Source organism: Sardina pilchardus, chromosome 24 (genome assembly GCF_963854185.1).
Source record: "Sardina pilchardus chromosome 24, fSarPil1.1, whole genome shotgun sequence".
Classification (NCBI taxonomy): Eukaryota; Metazoa; Chordata; class Actinopteri; order Clupeiformes; family Clupeidae; genus Sardina; species Sardina pilchardus.
The window spans coordinates 13,647,783-13,666,897 of record NC_085017.1 but is presented as its reverse complement, the minus strand read 5'-3'; the positions used below and the strand labels follow the sequence as shown (position 1 = coordinate 13,666,897).

Sequence of the window (19,115 nt, the reverse complement as noted above, 5' to 3'; positions counted from 1 at the left end):
CATCACAGCACTATCCTACTCAGCTCAGCACCAACTGCCCACCTCAGTTATATCAGGCAACTGGTCATCAACCTTATCATCCTAACCCTCCAAGTCAGACGATCAAAGAGGATCCAGACAGAGACCAGATACTGTATGACTTCATGGGGAGAATGCTGAGTGAGTTGCAGAGCATGAAAGCCCAGGCTGCCTCCACAGCTCCCAGTATACAGCAGCCAGCCTGGAGCCAACATACATCCAGCGTGCCCTTCTATGATACCTCAACTGCGTACCGTACCAGTGTACCTTACTCCCATCTTCACCAGCCTCCTGTTCAGCCTCAGCCACAGTCCTATGCATGCCATCCACAACCTCAAGTGCCCCCAGCTGGACCCATGTATGCTCAGCCACCTCAAGTAGCTCCACAACTTTATCCTCCTCAATTCCAAAGGCCATACTATGGAGCGACGGTGCCACCGCCCACATATCCAGCAGTCCAAGAAAAGACCTACCGGGGTCCCAAGCCAACGATACCAAACTTTGTCACAAAAGATCCCAGTGAGTTTACTCGTCTGAAGATCGCTCTTGACAACCTATTGCCTACTGATGCCACGGAGTTATTCAGATACCAAATCCTCATGGATCATCTGAAGCTCGAAGAAGCTCGTCTGGTAGCAGATTCATTTCTGAACTCCCCGTTTCCTTATTCCGACACAATGACTGCTCTGAATGAGAGATATGGTCAGCCCCATAAGCTGGCTCTCAAGAAGATAGCCAGTGTGATGGACTCAGCAGATGTAAGGAGAGGTGATATCGAAGCATTTGAGAAATTCGCCCTTCAGATCCGGTCTCTCGTTGGCATGCTGAATACCCTGGGCCCAGAAGGTGAGGCAGAGCTGCGATGCGGGTCGCATGTGGAGAGACTTCTGAGTAAGCTACCAGTTGAGATGAGGTCAGAGTTTCGCCGGCAGATGGGTCACCGTCCAGGTACTGTTTACAATCTCATAGATCTGTCTGAATGGCTCCATTACGAGGCATGGTGCCAAGGCACTGAGTCACAAACCAGCAACAAAGGCCAGAAGCAAGGACAACAGTCAAACCGCAAGCGAGAGATGAAACCACCAGCCCGCTCTACTATGGTGCTACATGGAGCTAATGAAGTAGCAGCAAACCAGACACCTGCATCGTCCTTGTCCAAGTCAGATCAGTCCCCTAAGAAGACCACCACATCAAAGGCCTTCTGTCCTTATTGCAACAATGATGACCACTACCTAAGCCAGTGCACCACCTTTAAAGCCTTCAGTAAGGATCAGATGACAGACTGGATTCGGACTAATCATCGTTGTTGGAGGTGTGCACGCACACATCAGGCTGCTCAGTGCACACTGAAGAAAGCATGTAATATCTGCAAGGGCAAGCACCTTCAAGTCTTACATGAAGTCAACTTCAAAGATGGCAGCACTAAGCAGGAATCAGCTAAGCCGACAACCACTGAAACCCTATACCTGGACCAGCCTACAGACGGCAGACGGGTTCTCCTGAAGGTCGTCAGAGTTTTAATTCACTATCAGGGGAAGACCGTCGATACCTACGCAGTGTTGGATGATGGATCAGAGCGGACCATCTTGCTCGCTGCAGCTGCTCGCAAGCTGGGCATTCAAGGCGTAGAGGAAAGTCTAGCCCTGCGAACGATTCGCCAAGACGTCCAGACCATCAGTGGCTCCTCTGTCTCCTTCCAGTTATCTCCTGCCAGCCAGCCACATAGGACCTTCAGGATCAAAGCAGCATTCACAGCTGAACGCCTTGGACTGGCTGACCATTCATATCCTGCTACCATCCTGAGCAAGTATGAGCACTTGAAAGACTTACCCATAGAGCCCTTTGAACAGGTACCACCTCTACTACTCATTGGCTCTGATCACTCCCATTTGATAACACCCATCGCACCAGTCCGTCTGGGACCACCCGATGGTCCAGCTGCCATCAAGACCCAGCTTGGATGGGTGTTACAAGGACCTGCTAGACTCCTTCAGACTCAGCTTCGACCACAAGAGTGCCTTCACCTTTCCCTCAGTCCTGCGGAGCTAGAGTTGAAGAGAGATGTAGAAAGACTGTGGCAACTCGACGTCTTACCTTATCGCTGTGAGAAACAGGTCACAAGATCGAGGGAGGATCAGGAAGCCATCAGCCTCTTGGAGGCCAAGACAACTAGAGTAGAGGTGAATGGAGTCCTTCGTTACGCTACACCCCTCTTGCGTAAAAGGGACTTTCCCTGTTTCGAAGCCCCCAAGGAAGCCGTCTTGCCGAGCCTCCGAAGCATGGAAAGACGACTGGTAAAGGACCATGACAAGGCAGCCTCATACAATGCAGAAGTCCAGAAGCTGGTCATCGCCAATGCTGTTGTGAAACTGCCCTCTGAGACCACGCCCACTGGTGAGAGTTGGTACATTCCCCACTTCATGACCACCCACAATGGTAAAGATAGAATAGTATTCAACTGCTCCTTCAGATATAAAGGACTCAACCTCAATGAGTGCTTGCTGCCTGGTCCAGTCTTGAGCCCTTCCCTTCTGGGTGTTCTCCTTCGCTTCAGGGAGCATGGGGTGGCCATAAGTGGCGACATACGTGGTATGTTTCACCAGGTATTGCTCCTGCCTGAAGACAAGCCAATCCTACGCTTTCTATGGCGTGACATGAGGAGAGATGACCCCCCGGAGATTTACGAATGGCAGGTACTCCCTTTCGGGACGACTTGCAGTCCTTGTTGTGCATCATTTGCTCTGCAAAGACATGTCACCTTGCATAGCTCACCAGAAGAAGACGTGAGATTCTCTGTGGAGAAGAGCTTTTATGTAGACAATTGTCTCCAGAGCTTTGCTTGCATCCAGGAAGCACGTCATCTGCTCAACAAATTAAGGGACGTCCTAGCCTCTGGAGGATTTGACATTAGGCAGTGGGCCAGCAACGAGCCCGATGTTGTAAGGCACCTCCCACCAGAGGCTAGATCGGCCAAACTGGAATTGTGGCTCTCACAAGACAAAGCTGAAGCGAAAGAATCCACTTTGGGATTGAGTTGGTTCTGTGACACGGACACCATAGGCTTCAAACACAGACCTGTGGCATACAGTGCACCTACAATGAGAAACATCTACCGAGTGCTGGCCACGCAATATGATCCTCTTGGAGTCCTCATACCCTTTACCACCAGGGCAAAAGTGATTGTTCAACAGCTTTGGGATAAACACAGAGACTGGGACGACCCTATGCTCCCCGAACACCTCCTGCAGGCCTGGATGGAATGGGAATCAGAACTCAAGTACCTACCTGAAGTAGTTTTACCTAGGTGCTACTTACCATCCGCAGTAGACCATGCTCAGGTGACCCATAATATCCATGTCTTCGCAGATGCCTCTGAGAAGGCATATGGGTCTGTAGCATACCTTCAGTCCATAGATCCTGATGGCAATGTACAACTAGCCTTTCTCCTAGCAAGATCGCGTGTGGCTCCAAGGAAGCAACACTCAATGCCACGGTTGGAGCTCTGCGCGGCTCTAACAGGCGCTCAGCTGTCAAAAGTCCTTGCAAATGAGATCACTCTGCCAATCCAAGATGTTATCTACTGGACAGACTCCACAACAGTCCTCCATTGGCTGCACTCTGAATCCTGCCACTTCAAGGTATTTGTGGGCACCAGAGTGGCAGAAATTCAAGAGCTAACCAACCTAGACTCATGGAGGTATGTGGACTCGGCCAGAAATCCTGCAGATGATCTCACCCGAGGAAAGAACCTGAAAGAGCTGATTGGACCTTCCCGGTGGATCCATGGACCACAGTTTCTACTGCAACCTCCAAGTGAATGGCCATCCCACCCCTCAGAGCCACCTGGGGACGATAGTACAGAGCTGAGGAAAACCGCCATCTGTGGACTAACCATCACATCACCGCCCATGACAGATGGAAGCAAGTACATCAGCTGGCAAGAATTGCTTCAAGCAGTAGCCGAGGAGCTTCATGGGGCGGCCCATCTGACTGGCCATACTCCTGCTAACACGTTTCATGAAGCGGAGCTTCTAGTGCTGAGGAGAGTCCAAACAGATTGCTTTCCTGAGGACTATCAACTCCTCCAAACAGGGAAACTAGTGCATTCAAGCAGTCGATTGCTCTGCCTTTCTCCTGAGTTCGATAAAGTCACCCAGCTCATCCGTGTTGGAGGACGGTTGAGACGACTTGAACATCTCGATGCCGAAACAGTTCATCCTATAGTCCTGGACCCCAGCCATCAGAACACCCGTCTACTCATAAAGGACTATGACGCCCGGCTGTGTCATCCAGGACCAGAGCGAGTGTTCGCAGAACTACGCCGGAAGTTCTGGATCCTTAGAGGTAGAGAAGCAGTACGCAGGCACCAGCGGACCTGCCTAGATTGTCGTAAGTGGAGATCTAAGCCAGCCTGTCAGAAAATGATGGACCTACCTCCACCTCGTCTCAGGCTGTACAAACCGGCATTTTATTCAGCTGGAATGGATTGCTTTGGCCCTCTCCTGATCAAGGTGGGTCGCCGTAATGAGAAGAGGTGGGGCCTACTATTCAACTGCCTGACCACTCGAGCTGTGCATCTAGAGATCCTGACGTCCATTGACAGCGATGCCTTCCTTATGGCCCTTAGAAGGTTTGTTGCCCGACGTGGTCAACCAGCAGAATTGTATTCTGACCAAGGCACAAACTTTCGTGGGGGAGAGACCGAGCTAAAAGATGCCTACAATCAACTGAGTCCTGACCTGCAACAACTCCTGGCCAAGCAACAGATTAGTTTCCATTACAACCCACCTGCTGCTCCCCATTTCGGCGGAGTATGGGAGCGCGAGATCCGCTCAGTTAAGGCAGCCCTTTACTCCACATTGGGCGCAGAGACCGTCACAGAGGAAGTCCTCAGGACCGTCCTCACCGAAATTGAAGCCATATTGAACTCCAAGCCCCTCGGATATGTTTCCGCAGACCTAGCAGATCCAGATCCAGTGACCCCCAATTGCCTTCTGTTGGGGCGGCCGGATGGCTCCTTACCCCCAGTTGTTTATCCTGAATCGGAGTTGTTGAGCAAGCGGAGATGGAGACATTCTCAGGTGTTGGCTGAGCGATTTTGGTCAGCGTTCGTCAAACACTACCTGCTCGGATTGCAGACCAGAGGGAAGTGGCAGAATCCATCTCCAGATGTCCAAGTCGGCATGGTGGTGTTGCTCATTGACCCCCAGCTGCCTCGGTCATTGTGGCAGATGGGCAAGGTGACCAAAGTCTTTCCTGGCGTCGATGGACGAGTGAGGACAGCTGAGGTACGAATAAAGGACCGTGTTTACACTAGACCCATCACCCGCCTGATAGTACTACCAGAGATTCAAGATCCAGAGGACAACACTGATGACCTTGATGGACCCTAGAGCGGCCTTTTCAGGGAGCAAATTTGGACCCAAATTTGGGGGCGGCTTTGTTAGAAAGACCGCTCCTGCGCGCATGCGCCAGTAGTTCGTGCGGGCCGCAGGAGTTGCATGCGGTCGCGAAGCGAGTGAGGGAGAGACATTATGTAGTTGGTGCTTCGTGTGCGTAATTGACCACGGGGTGAGTTTGAGGCTTCGTGCCTACATGTTTGTTGTTTCATCAATAAATATATGTTGGTACTGGTCAACATGTTGTATAGTAATGTGGCCGAGACATGTTTCAAGTCTGACGAGGATGTAACAGCGATTGGACTTGTGTTCGTTTACTTTCACTTTACCATTATGTAGTTACTGCCTTTGTGTTCGGTGTGCGGCCTTTAAATGTGCACGAGTTTGTATCTATGGGGTGTTTTAAGTCTAGAATGCATGATGGTGTTAGTGATTGCATGCCTATTTGACGAGAGTTTGGTGTACACGAACTCGTGTCATAGTGATCACGCTATGGGAGCATGATCACGCTATGGGAGCATGCTAGGGAGTAATTGTATGCGCCGCTAGGCGGCGCTATTGCACTAATTTGTTTACATGTAAGTCCTATTTGGGAATTATAGGCGAATTGCACTATTATGAAGCCTGTTAACCTTAGTTTGCTTAGCGCAAGTGATATGTAATTTGTCTGTACTTTGTACCTTTATTAGTGATGTTGATACTCATATTAACGTCATTTTATTCTGTATTCTTTGTTTATTTGATTACAGACCACACACACATAAGCAACCACATTAACATAAACAAGTCAACTAGCAAAGTGATTATTCCTGTACCCTTGTGTGCTCTGCTGTGCTGTGCTGAAAACCTTCAGTAAAGAATTGAAAATGAATCCTTGAGTCCTGTGTCCTGACCGACACCCCAGGGAGACACCCATGCTAATTCCATCATTCACCATACAGTCCGTCCATATTAACGCTACACCCCCACCTACTTAACAATAATGAATCTTTGGATAACGGTTCCCTCCCTCCATCCCTTAACATGGCAGAGATCTCACTCTTGTTAAAACCAGGAAAACCATCCTCCCTGTGTGCATCATATAGGCCAATCTCACTTCTTAACAATGATCTCAAAATCCTTTGTAAAGTTTTGGCTAGGCGGCTTGAATCACTCTTGCCACAAATGGTCCACCCTGACCAGAACGGTTTTGTTCAAGGAAGACAAGGTTTTCATAATATACGAAGGGTGTTTAACATACTCTATGAAAAATCTGGCTGCCATGACACCGCCATTTTGTCTCTAGATGCCGAGAAAGCTTTCGATAGGGTGTCATGGCAATATCTATTTGAAGTTTTGCAAAGATATGGCATTAAAGGGAACTTTCTTAGTTGGATTAAACTAATATATGCTGATCCACAGGCCATGGTTTTAACCAATGGACTGACTTCCCAGCCTTTCCATCTACTACGGGGTACAAGACAAGGCTGCCCTTTATCGCCATTGTTATTTACCCTGGCTATCGAATGGCTATCGAATGGCTAACCTATGGCTATCCGTAAAGATCCCAAATTAGAAGGCATAAAGGTTGGGGATGTAGAACACCGTATAGCACTTTATGCAGATGATATTCTTTTATTTTGTTCAAATCTGAAATATACGTTACCCTCTCTACTAGAACTAATTAATTTATTTGGTTCTTTTTCAGGTTATAAGATTAACAATACCAAATCAGCACTTATGTTCTTGAATGAAAATGAGGCACAAAATCCTCTAGTACACAGTCCTTTTCTGATTTGCCCAAAAGGCTTCACTTATCTGGGCATTCAGATCCTTCCTTGTGTTAATAAGATTGTTCACGACAACTACAATCCCATTGTGGATAAGGTCACTCAGCTAGTGAACAGATGGACAAAACTCCCTATCTCTATGATAGGACGAGTGAATGTTCTTAAGATGTCAATATTACCAAAGTTTTTATATTTCTTTCAATCAATCCCACTTGCACCACCATCATCTTTTTTTCCCCTACTACGAAAGCTTTTTACTAACTTCATATGGAACAATAGGCGCCCTAGGCTCAGGTTATCACTATTGTATCTTCCATATGATAGAGGTGGACTACAGCTTCCAAACCTTGAGTGGTATTACTGGGCAGCTCAAATCAGGGCAGGGATGTTTTATTTTGAAAAAAATAATCCTCCATCCTGGATTTCAATTGAATCACATCAAATTAGTATCTCCCCAAACTTATATATGTACTCTGCCAGTAAGAACATACTAATTAGCAAGACAAAAAATCCTTATCTTAAAAATACCATTTCAGTCTGGTTTAAAGTTTGTGCACATTTAGCTGAGCCTCCACAAACATTATCACAGTTTTCCCCCATTTATGGTAATAATGCCTTTCATCCTGGAAGATCTGACTCAGGATTTAAATTCTGGGCGTCCCAAGGTATAGCCAAGGTAGCTGACCTATATGACGATAGGTCTGTTTTCAGGTCATTTGAAGAACTTCAATCTAAATACACAATCCCGTCCAAACATTTCTTTAAATATTTGCAATTAAGAAGCTTTGTCCGAAGTCGCCAAGGTTACAGCTTACAACTGCCCCCTCTTTCTACTTTAGAAAAACTCTTTCTCGATTTCTTACACTCCAGAGGACAGGTCTCTTTATTGTACAACCTCCTTGTAAGTAAATCCTCAGAATCATCACATAATATCCTTCAAGCTTGGAAGACTGACTTACAGGAGGATATCACAGAGATAGAGTGGTCTGAAGCGTATGCTTTAGCTCAGTCACAAACCATAAATACAAATTCTAAATTACTACAATACAAGTGGTTAAATAGACTATACATCACTCCAGCCAAGCTTCATCGATTTAATCCTAACATTCCAGACACTTGTTTTAAATGTAAACACGACAAAGGGTCTTTATTCCATTGTATGTGGGAGTGCCCACAATCTTTATCATTTTGGAAGAAAGTGATAGAGGTTGCTAGTCTGATCATTGAGGGAGAGGTGCCCCTTAAACCAAAACTATGCCTATTGCACATCTATCCGGAAGACTTTACCCCCTCTAATAATGTCCAACGTTTGCTGAATATTTGTTTTTTGGAGGCTAAACGCTGTCTGGCCAAGGAATGGAAGACAGACAGGTCCCCTGTTTTGGCGCAATGGTTGAAAGGAATGTGCTTTTATTTTGCTTTGGAGAGAATAAGTTATACTACAAAAGGCAAGCTACACAGGTTTTGGAGGATCTGGGACATATTTTGTGATTTTCTTGAAAACAACAATATTGAAGTAGAAGGCTGGGAAACTGTTGGAATTTGAAATGAGCCTACTTCACTGATTGTTTGTTTGTGTATATTGTGTATATGGAGGTTTAGACACCGACCAGTATGACATAGTATGTTGGAAATATACATTTGGGTTTGTTTGTTTGTTTTTTTACTACAGAAGATGCTTTTAAGACTTTCTTTATCATTTCATTTTGTGCCTTGGGATTGGGGTTGTTGTGTGTATAAAAGAACAAAACTCTAATAAAGAAATGTTTAAAAAAAAAAAATGTTTAAGTTGAGAATGTTTGAACTATTTGCTCAAGTTACACGGACCCCCCATTCTCATAATGTATAGAATTGTAGTTGCCATTGTCATTTTGGAAAATGCAAGGTCCAAGGTCCAACGGACAGAGCACGTACCGATCATCACTATGGTTTTCCGGCCTTGACCCTTGACCCTTACTCACAGAGATTTTTCCAGATTCTCTGAATATTTGGATGATATGATGCACTGTAGATGATGATTATGTCCAAACTCTGCAACTCCTTCTGCTCCGCTAGGCCTATTTGTCGCTGCATTTGGTGATCCTCTGCCCATCTTTACTAGCTGCCACTCCAAGATGCTCTTTTTATACCCAATCATGTTAATGACCCATTGCCATTTGGCCCAATAAGTTGCAGTTTTGTCCTCCAGCTGTTCCTTTTTTGTACCTTTTGTAACTTTTCAGCCTCTTATTGCCCCTGTCCCAATTTTGTTAGATGTGTTGCCAGCTTATATTTGAATTGATGGCTACAAGGCCTACAGTACATTTAATAGCCTACATATAGTACAGTAATGTATCATGCAATATGTGGAACCCAACATATATTTAGATATATTGCGTGAACATCTATGCTGAATGTATCTCATTATACAGAAAAGAAAGAAAGTGACCAATAAGAAAGTGGCCAATAATGAATAGTTACTCGTATTAGGCTATGTGTTGACGCATGGAACCAGGCTATTTATTTAGATGGAAATGTATTTATTTAACTAGATGTTTTTATACTGGAATATGTCTAAGCAGCATGTGGATAGTGTTATTTTCTGTCGCCTATGGGTTATTGCATACGGTTCATTCATTTTAGACCAAAACAAAAAAAATGTAGCCTACATAAGGGCCTGTTCATCAGAAAGTACAGCCAATCACGTGTATAGGTGGGTGTGGCCAGTAGGAAAGTTGTTTCGGAAATAGTTTTACGCCAACTTCGAGAGGCGAGGCGAGGCATGTGGAAGGAGCAGGGGTGACACTTATCCCCGCTAAAAATGTATCTCTTCTGTGGTTATAATGGTAAAACGTTGTAAGGATAAGTTATGAAGTTGTTTATCCAACCACCGCCAGGAGAATTATTTAGCAACTGGAGACAACTTTGAGAAAAGCGCGTGAAAACTATGCCAGCGAAGCAGGGTAGTAGCTAGCTAGCTGGAAAGCACCGCTATGAAGTGATGAATGACTACAAGTTTACGTAGCAGGGAACCGTTATTCCACCATGGACTGTTCTCCCTTCTCAAAATACTCATGGCTGGATTTTCTTTTCAGTGTGATTGGTGTCTGCGCCTATGTGTTCGATGTCGGTTCCGATATGTGGGTTGCCAAAGAGTTCTACTGCCATGGAGAGTTCATTTGGTTTGGAGTGTTAGTTGGCCTCATGGTTCTGTCGTCTGTGGTCATCCAGATGTTCAGCTGGTTTTGGTTCAAATACGACAGAGATTTAGAAAACTTTGAGGTGAATACAGCACCAGAGAAGTTTTTGTTTTGCGGCCAGAGGCGTGTGAAAGTCTCGTGTTGTCTGCATGTTTTGCAACTTGGATTCTTCTTCAGGTAAACACTTTTCTTTTAACAGAACTTTTAAACAAAGCCTGTCTTTAGCCCTCTAAACTGCACTTTGGCAGTAGCCTGTTATTGAACTCTGAAGTGTAAAGTCAACACAAAGCACCACCAAACTGTACGCTGTTAGCACATCGTGTACAGCACACCAGATAGGTGGCTATTCGCATCCCGATTCACAACGCTGTTCGATCTTGTATTTTAGCTTGTACTTCAATCTATACTCCTGTCATGCCTCGTGTCGTGTAGTGTAGTGCCACAGGCTGGGAGTGTAAATCACAACAACAAGTATGTGGGTGTGTGTGCTGTAGCTATTAACAGTTTGTCATCTGGGATCATGCGAAATCGTACCTGACATTTGGGAATCAACTGACCTTGAAACCGTCATAACACATTTGGTGACGATAATTGACATAATGAATGGAGCATGATAACAAAGAGTTTCCCGTAAGTAGGCTTATTGTCAAATATTTCTATTCGTAGGCACCTTACAGCTATTTGGCAGGGCTTCCGCGTGTGGTGGAGAGGCCAGCAGGGGTCGGAGTATGCCGTGTACCTGGTCCACGACCTCAGCATGCTGCGGCTCATCGAGACCTTCTGTGAGAGTGCGCCTCAGCTGACGCTAATGGCCTACATCATGCTCTTCACTAACCAGGCCAGGACCATCCAGTGTAAGTGAGCCTCTAGCCTATTCCTGTTCATAAGTCTAGGACCAGACTTAAGGGTCGTTCACACCAAGAACGAGAACGATAACGATAACTATAAACAAATATCGCTCTCGTTAATATGAATGACAACGTTCACACCTAAACTATAACGATAACGACATGAAGAACGATATCGTTGTTGATCACTTTCAGAGCGATTTTGAGAACGATAAAAAGCTAACAGCCAATCAGAACCCATAATATTCTAGCCATCACATTCATTAACATGAGGAGAGACACTTCTTATCGTTGGCCAGTGTGGACGCTTTTATCGTTATCGTTATAGTTATAGTTATCGTTATCGTTCTTGGTGTGAATGAGCCTTTAATCCCTTTATGGGAAATTAGCCACAGACGTTTAAGACTCCTCAGTCGAGCCATTTGGGAAATGCTGGCCATTTCTATGTGATGTCAGTGGGCTGTTTAGAGAGACCAATTGGAACTGTGTGTTCTTGCAGGCCTGCATCAGTCAGGTAGTAGTATGGCGTTTGTCTTGAACAGGAACAAGCAGAGAGGAAGGAAGCATTGCATATACCACAAAATGAAATGGTTGTGCTCTCAGATACCCTTGAGTGTAGGCCTATTGTGTAGGCAGTCGATAGAAGATTCAAGGTCCATCAGTGATGGGCCTCCTTAATCATAAGTAATGAATTGTTTTCACCCCTCAGGTGTGAGTGTGGTCGCCTCTACGACATCTATTGCCTGGATGGTGGTGGACTACCACCGCTCCCTGCGTTCCTTCCTGCCCGACAAAGCCAAGCAAGCCTGGGCGTCGTCGGTGATCTACTTCCTGTGGAATCTGCTGCTGATCGCGCCGCGCGTGGCCTGCGTGGCCCTCTTCACCTCCGTCCTGTCCCACTACATTGCCCTCCACTTCCTGCTGGTGTGGCCCGCGCTGGTCCTCTGGGCCTGGCGCCAGAGGACCGACTTCATGGACAGCCCCGCCGGAGAGCGGCTCTACCGGGCCACCGTAGGACTCATCTGGTACTTCAGCTGGTTCAACGTGGCGGAGGGCTCCACCAGGGGCAGGAGTGTCATCTACCACTCCTTCATGATAGCGGACGGCGCCGTCCTGCTGGTCACGTGGTGGCACTACAGGGACATAGAGCTGACCCAGTCGTACGCCGTCATCATGGTCCTGGCCGTGCCTGTCTGCTACTCCCTGGGGCTGCTGTTGAAGACTCTGTACTACTGCTACTTCCATCCCAAGCTGTGGAGACCCCAGGACAAGAGGGGTGGGAAGCTGGAGCCAGATGGATCTCTGCCTGTGACCTGTATGGCCACGTCCACACAGGCAGATGCTCCTGCTGAGCCGCATAACAGGAGAATGGCCAGACATGCCAGAATTTTTTACACTGCCGGTGTCGACACATCCGAGATGGGTCAGATCAACAGACGTGAAGGCAATAACATAGTTTAGATGGATCATGTTGCTATGTGTTTTTTGAATGTTTGTCTTGTTGTTTCATACCGTTGATGCTGTTCTGCATGCTGTGTTTTCCTACCACTTTGAAGTGCACAATCACATACAGTTTTGTATTGATGACTCACTCTTACGATTGCACTTGGTGCCAATGAAAAGAATCAAATGAATTAGTACATTTCATGAAATATGTTGTCTTGTTTATGCTCAAAGGTGATGAAAAGTGATATTCCTCCAAGCTATCCTTTAAGCATATTTTATACAAAACTGTTTTTTATATTTAATAGTGTGGTGAAATATTTAAAAAACAGGCTGCATACGTTGTGCTCATCAAAAATGTGAATGTTAACTATATTTTTAATGCTTTTAGTGGAGAATAAACATACCTCACTCATAGTTCTCTGCTACAAAAAGAGAATTGTACTTTTAGTAGTTGTTTTTAGATTGCACAGTTCATTCAGTGTTTGCAAGTACTAAATGTTAAATAATTTCTAGATGTAGCTATTATAAATGTTGGCACCTTATGTGTGGAAACACAGGTTATGACAATGCTGTCATTCTTAAACATCTCCGTTGAAATGTTTTGTTTTATTTTTTTAATCAACCACCGACCACACAAGATTGTCCACATTTACACACAAGTGTTTTAGGTGAATTTATGCTGCGTGAGAATGTGTTGTGGTGCACTCCAACAGTGTGATAGTTACGGTCGTTCAGTGTGTGCATGACTGCCTGGAGCTTGGAAAAAAAATAAACTCTCAAGCCATAAACAGTTGTGCAGAGGTTTTTTTTTTTTTTTTACAGTGTGTGAAACTTTATAGTGTAAATAGAAGAGTGTGATGTATCACATATCACACTGATTGTGTGGTTTGAGTCAAGCTGTCTTCTCTTGTTTCTCATGAATTCATGATCGTATGTGTTAGGTGTAGTTGCGATTCACATGCTGGAGCAGGACTGTACATGAAAGCATGTGACCATTCATGGACTTTGCACAAGCTGTCATCAAAGTGGGTTGAAGAATATTTGCGGTCATGTTAGTGGTTTGTCTACTGTGATTGGTTGAGCCAAAGAATGTTTCAGGAAGCAGCTGCATTGTCATAAAGGGAGGCGGAGGCACCTTGGGGATTCTTCGATAGTAGTTTACTTTCTTTTTCAATTTTGTCCTTCAGCTGTTCACTCCTTGGGAATACCACCATGGACATGTTAGCAGTTTACTCCCTTTGGCTGTTTTATTTTGGGGCAAGAGGAAGTCAGTCTCTGCTCTGTTTAAACTAAACCTGACTGGAGTCTTTTTTTCTTTTTCTCTCTTTTTCAACCCCTGAGGAAGAAGGCTCACAACACCGGGTTGTGTGTTTGCGAAAGAAGATAAATCACACTCAAGAGAAAATGGAAGACGGGATTCCATTCTTCTATCCTTTTTCAGACTTTGGGTTGAACATAACAGGGCTTTTATTCTTCCTCTTAGACTTGGTACTTGACATTTGGGCAGTTGTGACTTTTTATCAGGAGGAGGCATACGTCAATATGGGAGTGCTAATCTTCCTCTTAGTGGGATCGTCCGTGTTGCTGCAGGCATTCAGCTGGCTTTGGTATAACTATGGCTCTAAAGAAGAGAAGGAAGGGCTTGGCAAATATGTGTACTTGGAAAAGTACTTGTATAATAGAAGACTACTTGGTGTACTCCATGTGTGCCAACTGGGAGTCTTCCTCAGGTTGGTGACTGTTTAAGTTCTGTGACTGTCTTGCATTCATGTTTTGCAACCACTGACTTTCAAACTGTCATTTTATATGGATTCAGTGGTTGACATTGCAAAGAGGGGATTTTCTACCACTGTTGGCAGTGCATTGAGGGGTTTTTGTCCCCCCATTTATAGGAAATACAGTTTGTTTCTATTTACAGTACTTTGCAAGCTGAAGTCTGACTGCAATCACAATCATGTTGGTCTCTAATTCATGCTGCATAGCTTTATAACCCCCTTCTGTATTCTGTATTGTTTGATTTGATAACTTGGACCTTGGAACTTGAAGTCCTATTTCCCATATCTAAAATTAATGTTTTGTGTAGCATTAAACCAAATATAAAATGACATCTTGTTGCTGATTATGTGAATAAGACAACTTCATTACTGATAAGAGGTATTTTCACTTCACTTTTCACTATCACTTTGTTCATTAGTAGGTGGACTGAATATTCTTTCAACTTGCAGTCTCTAGTCTAAAACATCCCATCAACTTTCAGCAACATTCAGCATTATATTCCTGCTTACCTTTGTGGCTTTGTCTCATGGTGTTTGCCGCAGGTTTGCAAGCATGATGGAGATCTCTCTGCGTAACATGGCATCGAGAGATGGACAGAAGGAGGGCATCGCGGTCTTCCTGACCCATGATCTCAGCCTGCTGCGCCTCATCGAGACGTTCTCCGAGAGCGCTCCACAACTGACACTAATGTTGGCCATCATCGCGCACAGAGAGGATGTGGAATGGGTCACAGGTACCTTACAGGACATTTATTAACTATCCAGGGACCTCAGAAGACATTAACTCATGGGGTTTGACATGTGTGCTTTTATTGTTCATCTAGAATCATCAGGCCACAGGGTCAAGGCCAAGGGTTCAGCCACTCTGTCTGAACAACATATAACAGACAGTGCAACCTGCATTGCAATTCATTTACAGATTAGTTTATGGTTGGTTTGTGGCGTGAACAGATGAGTGACGGGCTATCAATCATGCAGATCAATGAAGTATCTATCTATCTATCTATCTAGTTTGTGTCAGATATAGGAACCTTGAAAGTTTGCTTGCTGCATTCAACATTCGTTCAGGGACTCCTGTTCAAGCCTGAGCTAGGTTGAGTTATGTCAAACGTGTTAGTGCAGCCAAACATTGTCCTCTAGGCTGCCTTTGGCTTAGCAGCACTATGCTGAAAATGTTGTCCAACAAATAATGCTTAAATGAATCAAAGTGTTCATCTTCAGCTTTCATTTGAATACTTCTTTAAATTATGTAAATGTATGTAAACAGAAAATATTGAAAAATGAACACGGTTTATTGATTATATGATATCATAAAGCTAACGCTGAGTTATAAGAGAAGTACTGAATGAGATGCTGCGTGCCTTAGGCATGTACTAGGCATTCCACATTGCGCGTTTTCTATGAACCGCATAATATACTTGACTCATGTGAGGTGACAAGAAGAGAATGACAATGCTCATTCACATCACCTGGATGAAAATAACCATGTCCACTTAGATTAATATACCTTCCATCTTTGTCTTCATTCCTATGTGCCCCAACAAGTAGAGCCACTTGTAGAGGAAATTGCCTGTAGGACACAGCATGACATCTATGATCTACAGGGGTGTAGCAAGGTCAATGCTAATCCCCAAATCCAGTCTTAACTATCTCTCTAAAATGTCAACATAAAAAAGTCTCCTTTGTGTCAAAGATAGCTTTTAGTTTTTTTTTGCTTTGTCAATGTATGGCAGTGACCAGTATGCTGTGAGAGATCATTGCAAATAGTAGGATATGCCATTGTTGAGCATTTGTGCCACTACAATGTAGTGACTTGCTAAGTAAATAAATACTCGTTCATGTCAGTGGGGGCAATAGGTAGCTCAATAATGACCTTAAGTGATGCACATGAGAAGTGGCAGTGAAAACTATATTAGAAAACTAGATAGGCCTATACTGCATCGGGCTCCAGAACATAACCTCCGTAAATAGTGCTGCCATCATGGTGGGGGCAACAGTCATTGGAGGCCAATGGAGAGACAGGTGTCTCCGATTGGATATCAGACAGGTGTACTGCTCTTCATGCTATTTATCCTGCACATACACTTCTTCCTACTACTCTTACAATGTTACTGTTTCTGCTCTACAGTGGTATTGTTACCACACTGTACATAGCTGAACATACTGTACATATCTGTCTATATGGTCCGTACTGAATATCCATATTAATTCTGTTTTTCTCATAATATATTCAGTTATACACGTCATATATATTATTCTTACTACTATTATAATGTTACTGCTACATTGCACATTATCTGTACATGCTGCTCATACATTGTTCATGTTACATAGCCATATTTATTCTACTCTTGCAAGGTAACTGCTAATACACTGCACATTTGTATTTCATTTATATTACTCTAAACCACCTCTGTAAACCAACTGTATACTATGGTCTACACTGCACTATATTTCTTTGTACTTGTATATCACATTGCACTCTTTACTGTGTTGCACTTATGGTTAGTCGCAGACTGCATTTAGTGGTCTTTGTACTAAACCCAGCCCGATCTGCCGACAAATTTTGCCCTGCAGCTCAGGCTGGAAACCTGCACATTTATCTCTCTTACTTCCGTTCCACTTTTGCTGGAACAATCACAAACTGGCTTATCCACCAGCCACACCTGGGTCGTTGGTCTGATTGGTTGAAGGACTGTCCAAGCGTATTGATTCATTTGAACTATGCCCCCCCCCCCCTGTGTTTTACACACACACACACACACACACTACATAGGCATATTAACAGTTGCCTTGAAGCCTGACACTCTCTTAAGAGTGCATCTAAGATAACTCCTCCATGTGTATCTTTGAATAAACAAAATAGAAATATAATTTTACATGCAAGCATCCAAGACCAGGGAGCAGAAGTGGTAGAATGTGTACAGTGTACAGTATATCTGTAGTACTGTGGGTCGCATTTGCTAAAATAAGTGTTTGAAATGTTAGAATACTTTTCAGTGCACCACAACTCAAGTGTTCCTGCTTCCTTCCCCGCAGGTCTGAAGACTTTGGGTTCCTTCGCCGCTATTGCCTTCAGTGTGGTCATGTACCACCGTGCCATGCGCTCCTTCAGCGAGGACAAGGCCCAGATGACCTGGATGCCATCTCTAGTGTACTTCCTGTGGAACTTCCTCCTGATCGCTCCGCGTCTGGCAGCAGTGGCCCTCGCTGCCTCCACTCTGCCCGTCGGGATGATTGCAGTCCACTTCCTCCTCCTGTGGATCACATTTGTCCTATGGGCCTGGCGGCAGAAAACAGACTTCATGGACACTCCAACAGGGGAAAGGCTCTATCGGGGCACTGTCGCTCTCATTTGGTACTTCTGCTGGTTCAACGTGTCCCATTACGACTCCAGGGGAAGGAGTATCATCTATCATTTCATCATAGCAGTGGACAGTGCCATCCTGCTGGGGCTGTGGTGGTGGGACTGTTTTCAGGCTTCAGTGTTTGGCATGCCAGGATGGGCTGTGTTCATTTGTGCAGGTTCATCCTATATAGTAGGAATCATAGTAAAGATTCTATACTACAAATTATGCCATCCAAAGAAGTCAGCAACTATAGACAAGTCAGACACGGAAGAGTCGGAAGATATTCTGCCGCCACAGGCAGCGTGCTTAGGGGGAGAAATAGACGAGGTGGATTTTTGCCCATCTAAGGCAACAGGTATGGATGAGGTGGATGTTGGCCCATTGAAGGCACCATCGCCTCCACCTCCACCGAAGCCTTTGACTGGTGCTCAGAAGAGAATGCGGAAGTTGGCTGATAATTTTTACTCATAGCACTGAACGATGTGTTGTTCTTTTTAAAGCAGTAAAGAACAAATTGAGAAATTCTAATTTAACATTGTTTACAAAATCATAATGTCATTTTTTTTCAAGTTGTTTACTTCCACTACAGTGAGTACCAAAAGAATACGGGTGCTAGTAATAGTCACAAATACCTGCATTACCTTGTACATATTGTTAGATTTATGAATTAAAACTTCTAATATATTTTAATTTTTAGATTCTGTGAACGTGTTTGGTTTGGGGTAGAAGGCTTCATACATCGGCCGTCACTATCGGCTTTTCGATCTTTATAACCTTAAAATTCAATTAACAAAAGTTTTCTGACCTCACATTCTCGTGTTGAGATACAGCTATTAGCTGAAGCTGGCCTATAATAACCACTCAATCATACATGAGTTACCTACTTACCTACAAATTCAATCCCACACAAACTATCGGAAATAGAAGGGCTCTCAGTAAGTTCAAACCATGAATTGCATGAATCTAGGCCTACTTGCAAAACTTCTTCCATAGTTTGTTCCATTTGGTCTCCTTCCCTCAAACCCAGGCCCTCTATATGTTATAGGTGTTCTGTGCCGTAAATACCACACCTCTTCAAGTCTAGACGACACAGTGGGTGGCTCTCAAACACTCTCCTCGATCCTCAAGGGGCATTCCCACTGATCTATAACTAACACTGGATAGACTATCTCATTGTTGCCGCCCCATCATTTTTTAAGTAGATCAGTGAGGATCGAGGCCCGAGGAGGAAGGGAGGATGTATAAAAGACCAAATGAGAGGCACCCAATGACAGAAGCTGTAATGCTGTAAAGTTTTCCCGGAGCCTGACATCCAAGCTGACCACTTCATG

General features: G+C 44.6%; 2 protein-coding genes across 2 annotated transcripts; both read left to right on the top strand.

Annotated features, from left to right (window-relative positions):
- Positions 1 to 9,898: 9,898 nt before the first annotated feature.
- On the top strand, positions 9,899 to 13,073 carry xkr8.3 (XK related 8, tandem duplicate 3). The gene is made up of 3 exons (XM_062529850.1): positions 9,899 to 10,542; positions 11,032 to 11,219; positions 11,923 to 13,073. Exons 1-3 carry the CDS (start codon positions 10,211 to 10,213, stop codon positions 12,672 to 12,674), a joined length of 1,272 nt encoding a protein of 423 aa, XP_062385834.1. The 5' UTR covers positions 9,899 to 10,210; the 3' UTR covers positions 12,675 to 13,073.
- A 559-nt stretch (positions 13,074 to 13,632) lies between these two features.
- Positions 13,633 to 18,511, top strand: LOC134072724 (XK-related protein 8-like). Its single transcript, XM_062529541.1, has 3 exons — positions 13,633 to 14,389; positions 14,978 to 15,168; positions 17,474 to 18,511. Exons 1-3 carry the CDS (start codon positions 14,064 to 14,066, stop codon positions 18,253 to 18,255), a joined length of 1,299 nt encoding a protein of 432 aa, XP_062385525.1. The 5' UTR covers positions 13,633 to 14,063; the 3' UTR covers positions 18,256 to 18,511.
- The last annotated feature ends 604 nt before the right edge of the window (positions 18,512 to 19,115 follow it).

Bases quoted from the DNA above. Each gene is read 5' to 3' on its own strand.
- xkr8.3 (XM_062529850.1), top strand. From the start codon at position 10,211: ATGGACTGTTCTCCCTTCTCAAAATACTCATGGCTGGATTTTCTTTTC. The intron at 10,543-11,031 runs GTAAACACTTTT...TTCTATTCGTAG, and splicing joins CAACTTGGATTCTTCTTCAG to GCACCTTACAGCTATTTGGC. The intron at 11,220-11,922 runs GTAAGTGAGCCT...TTCACCCCTCAG, and splicing joins CCAGGCCAGGACCATCCAGT to GTGTGAGTGTGGTCGCCTCT.
- LOC134072724 (XM_062529541.1), top strand. From the start codon at position 14,064: ATGGAAGACGGGATTCCATTCTTCTATCCTTTTTCAGACTTTGGGTTG. The intron at 14,390-14,977 runs GTTGGTGACTGT...TGTTTGCCGCAG, and splicing joins CAACTGGGAGTCTTCCTCAG to GTTTGCAAGCATGATGGAGA. The intron at 15,169-17,473 runs GTACCTTACAGG...CCTTCCCCGCAG, and splicing joins GGATGTGGAATGGGTCACAG to GTCTGAAGACTTTGGGTTCC.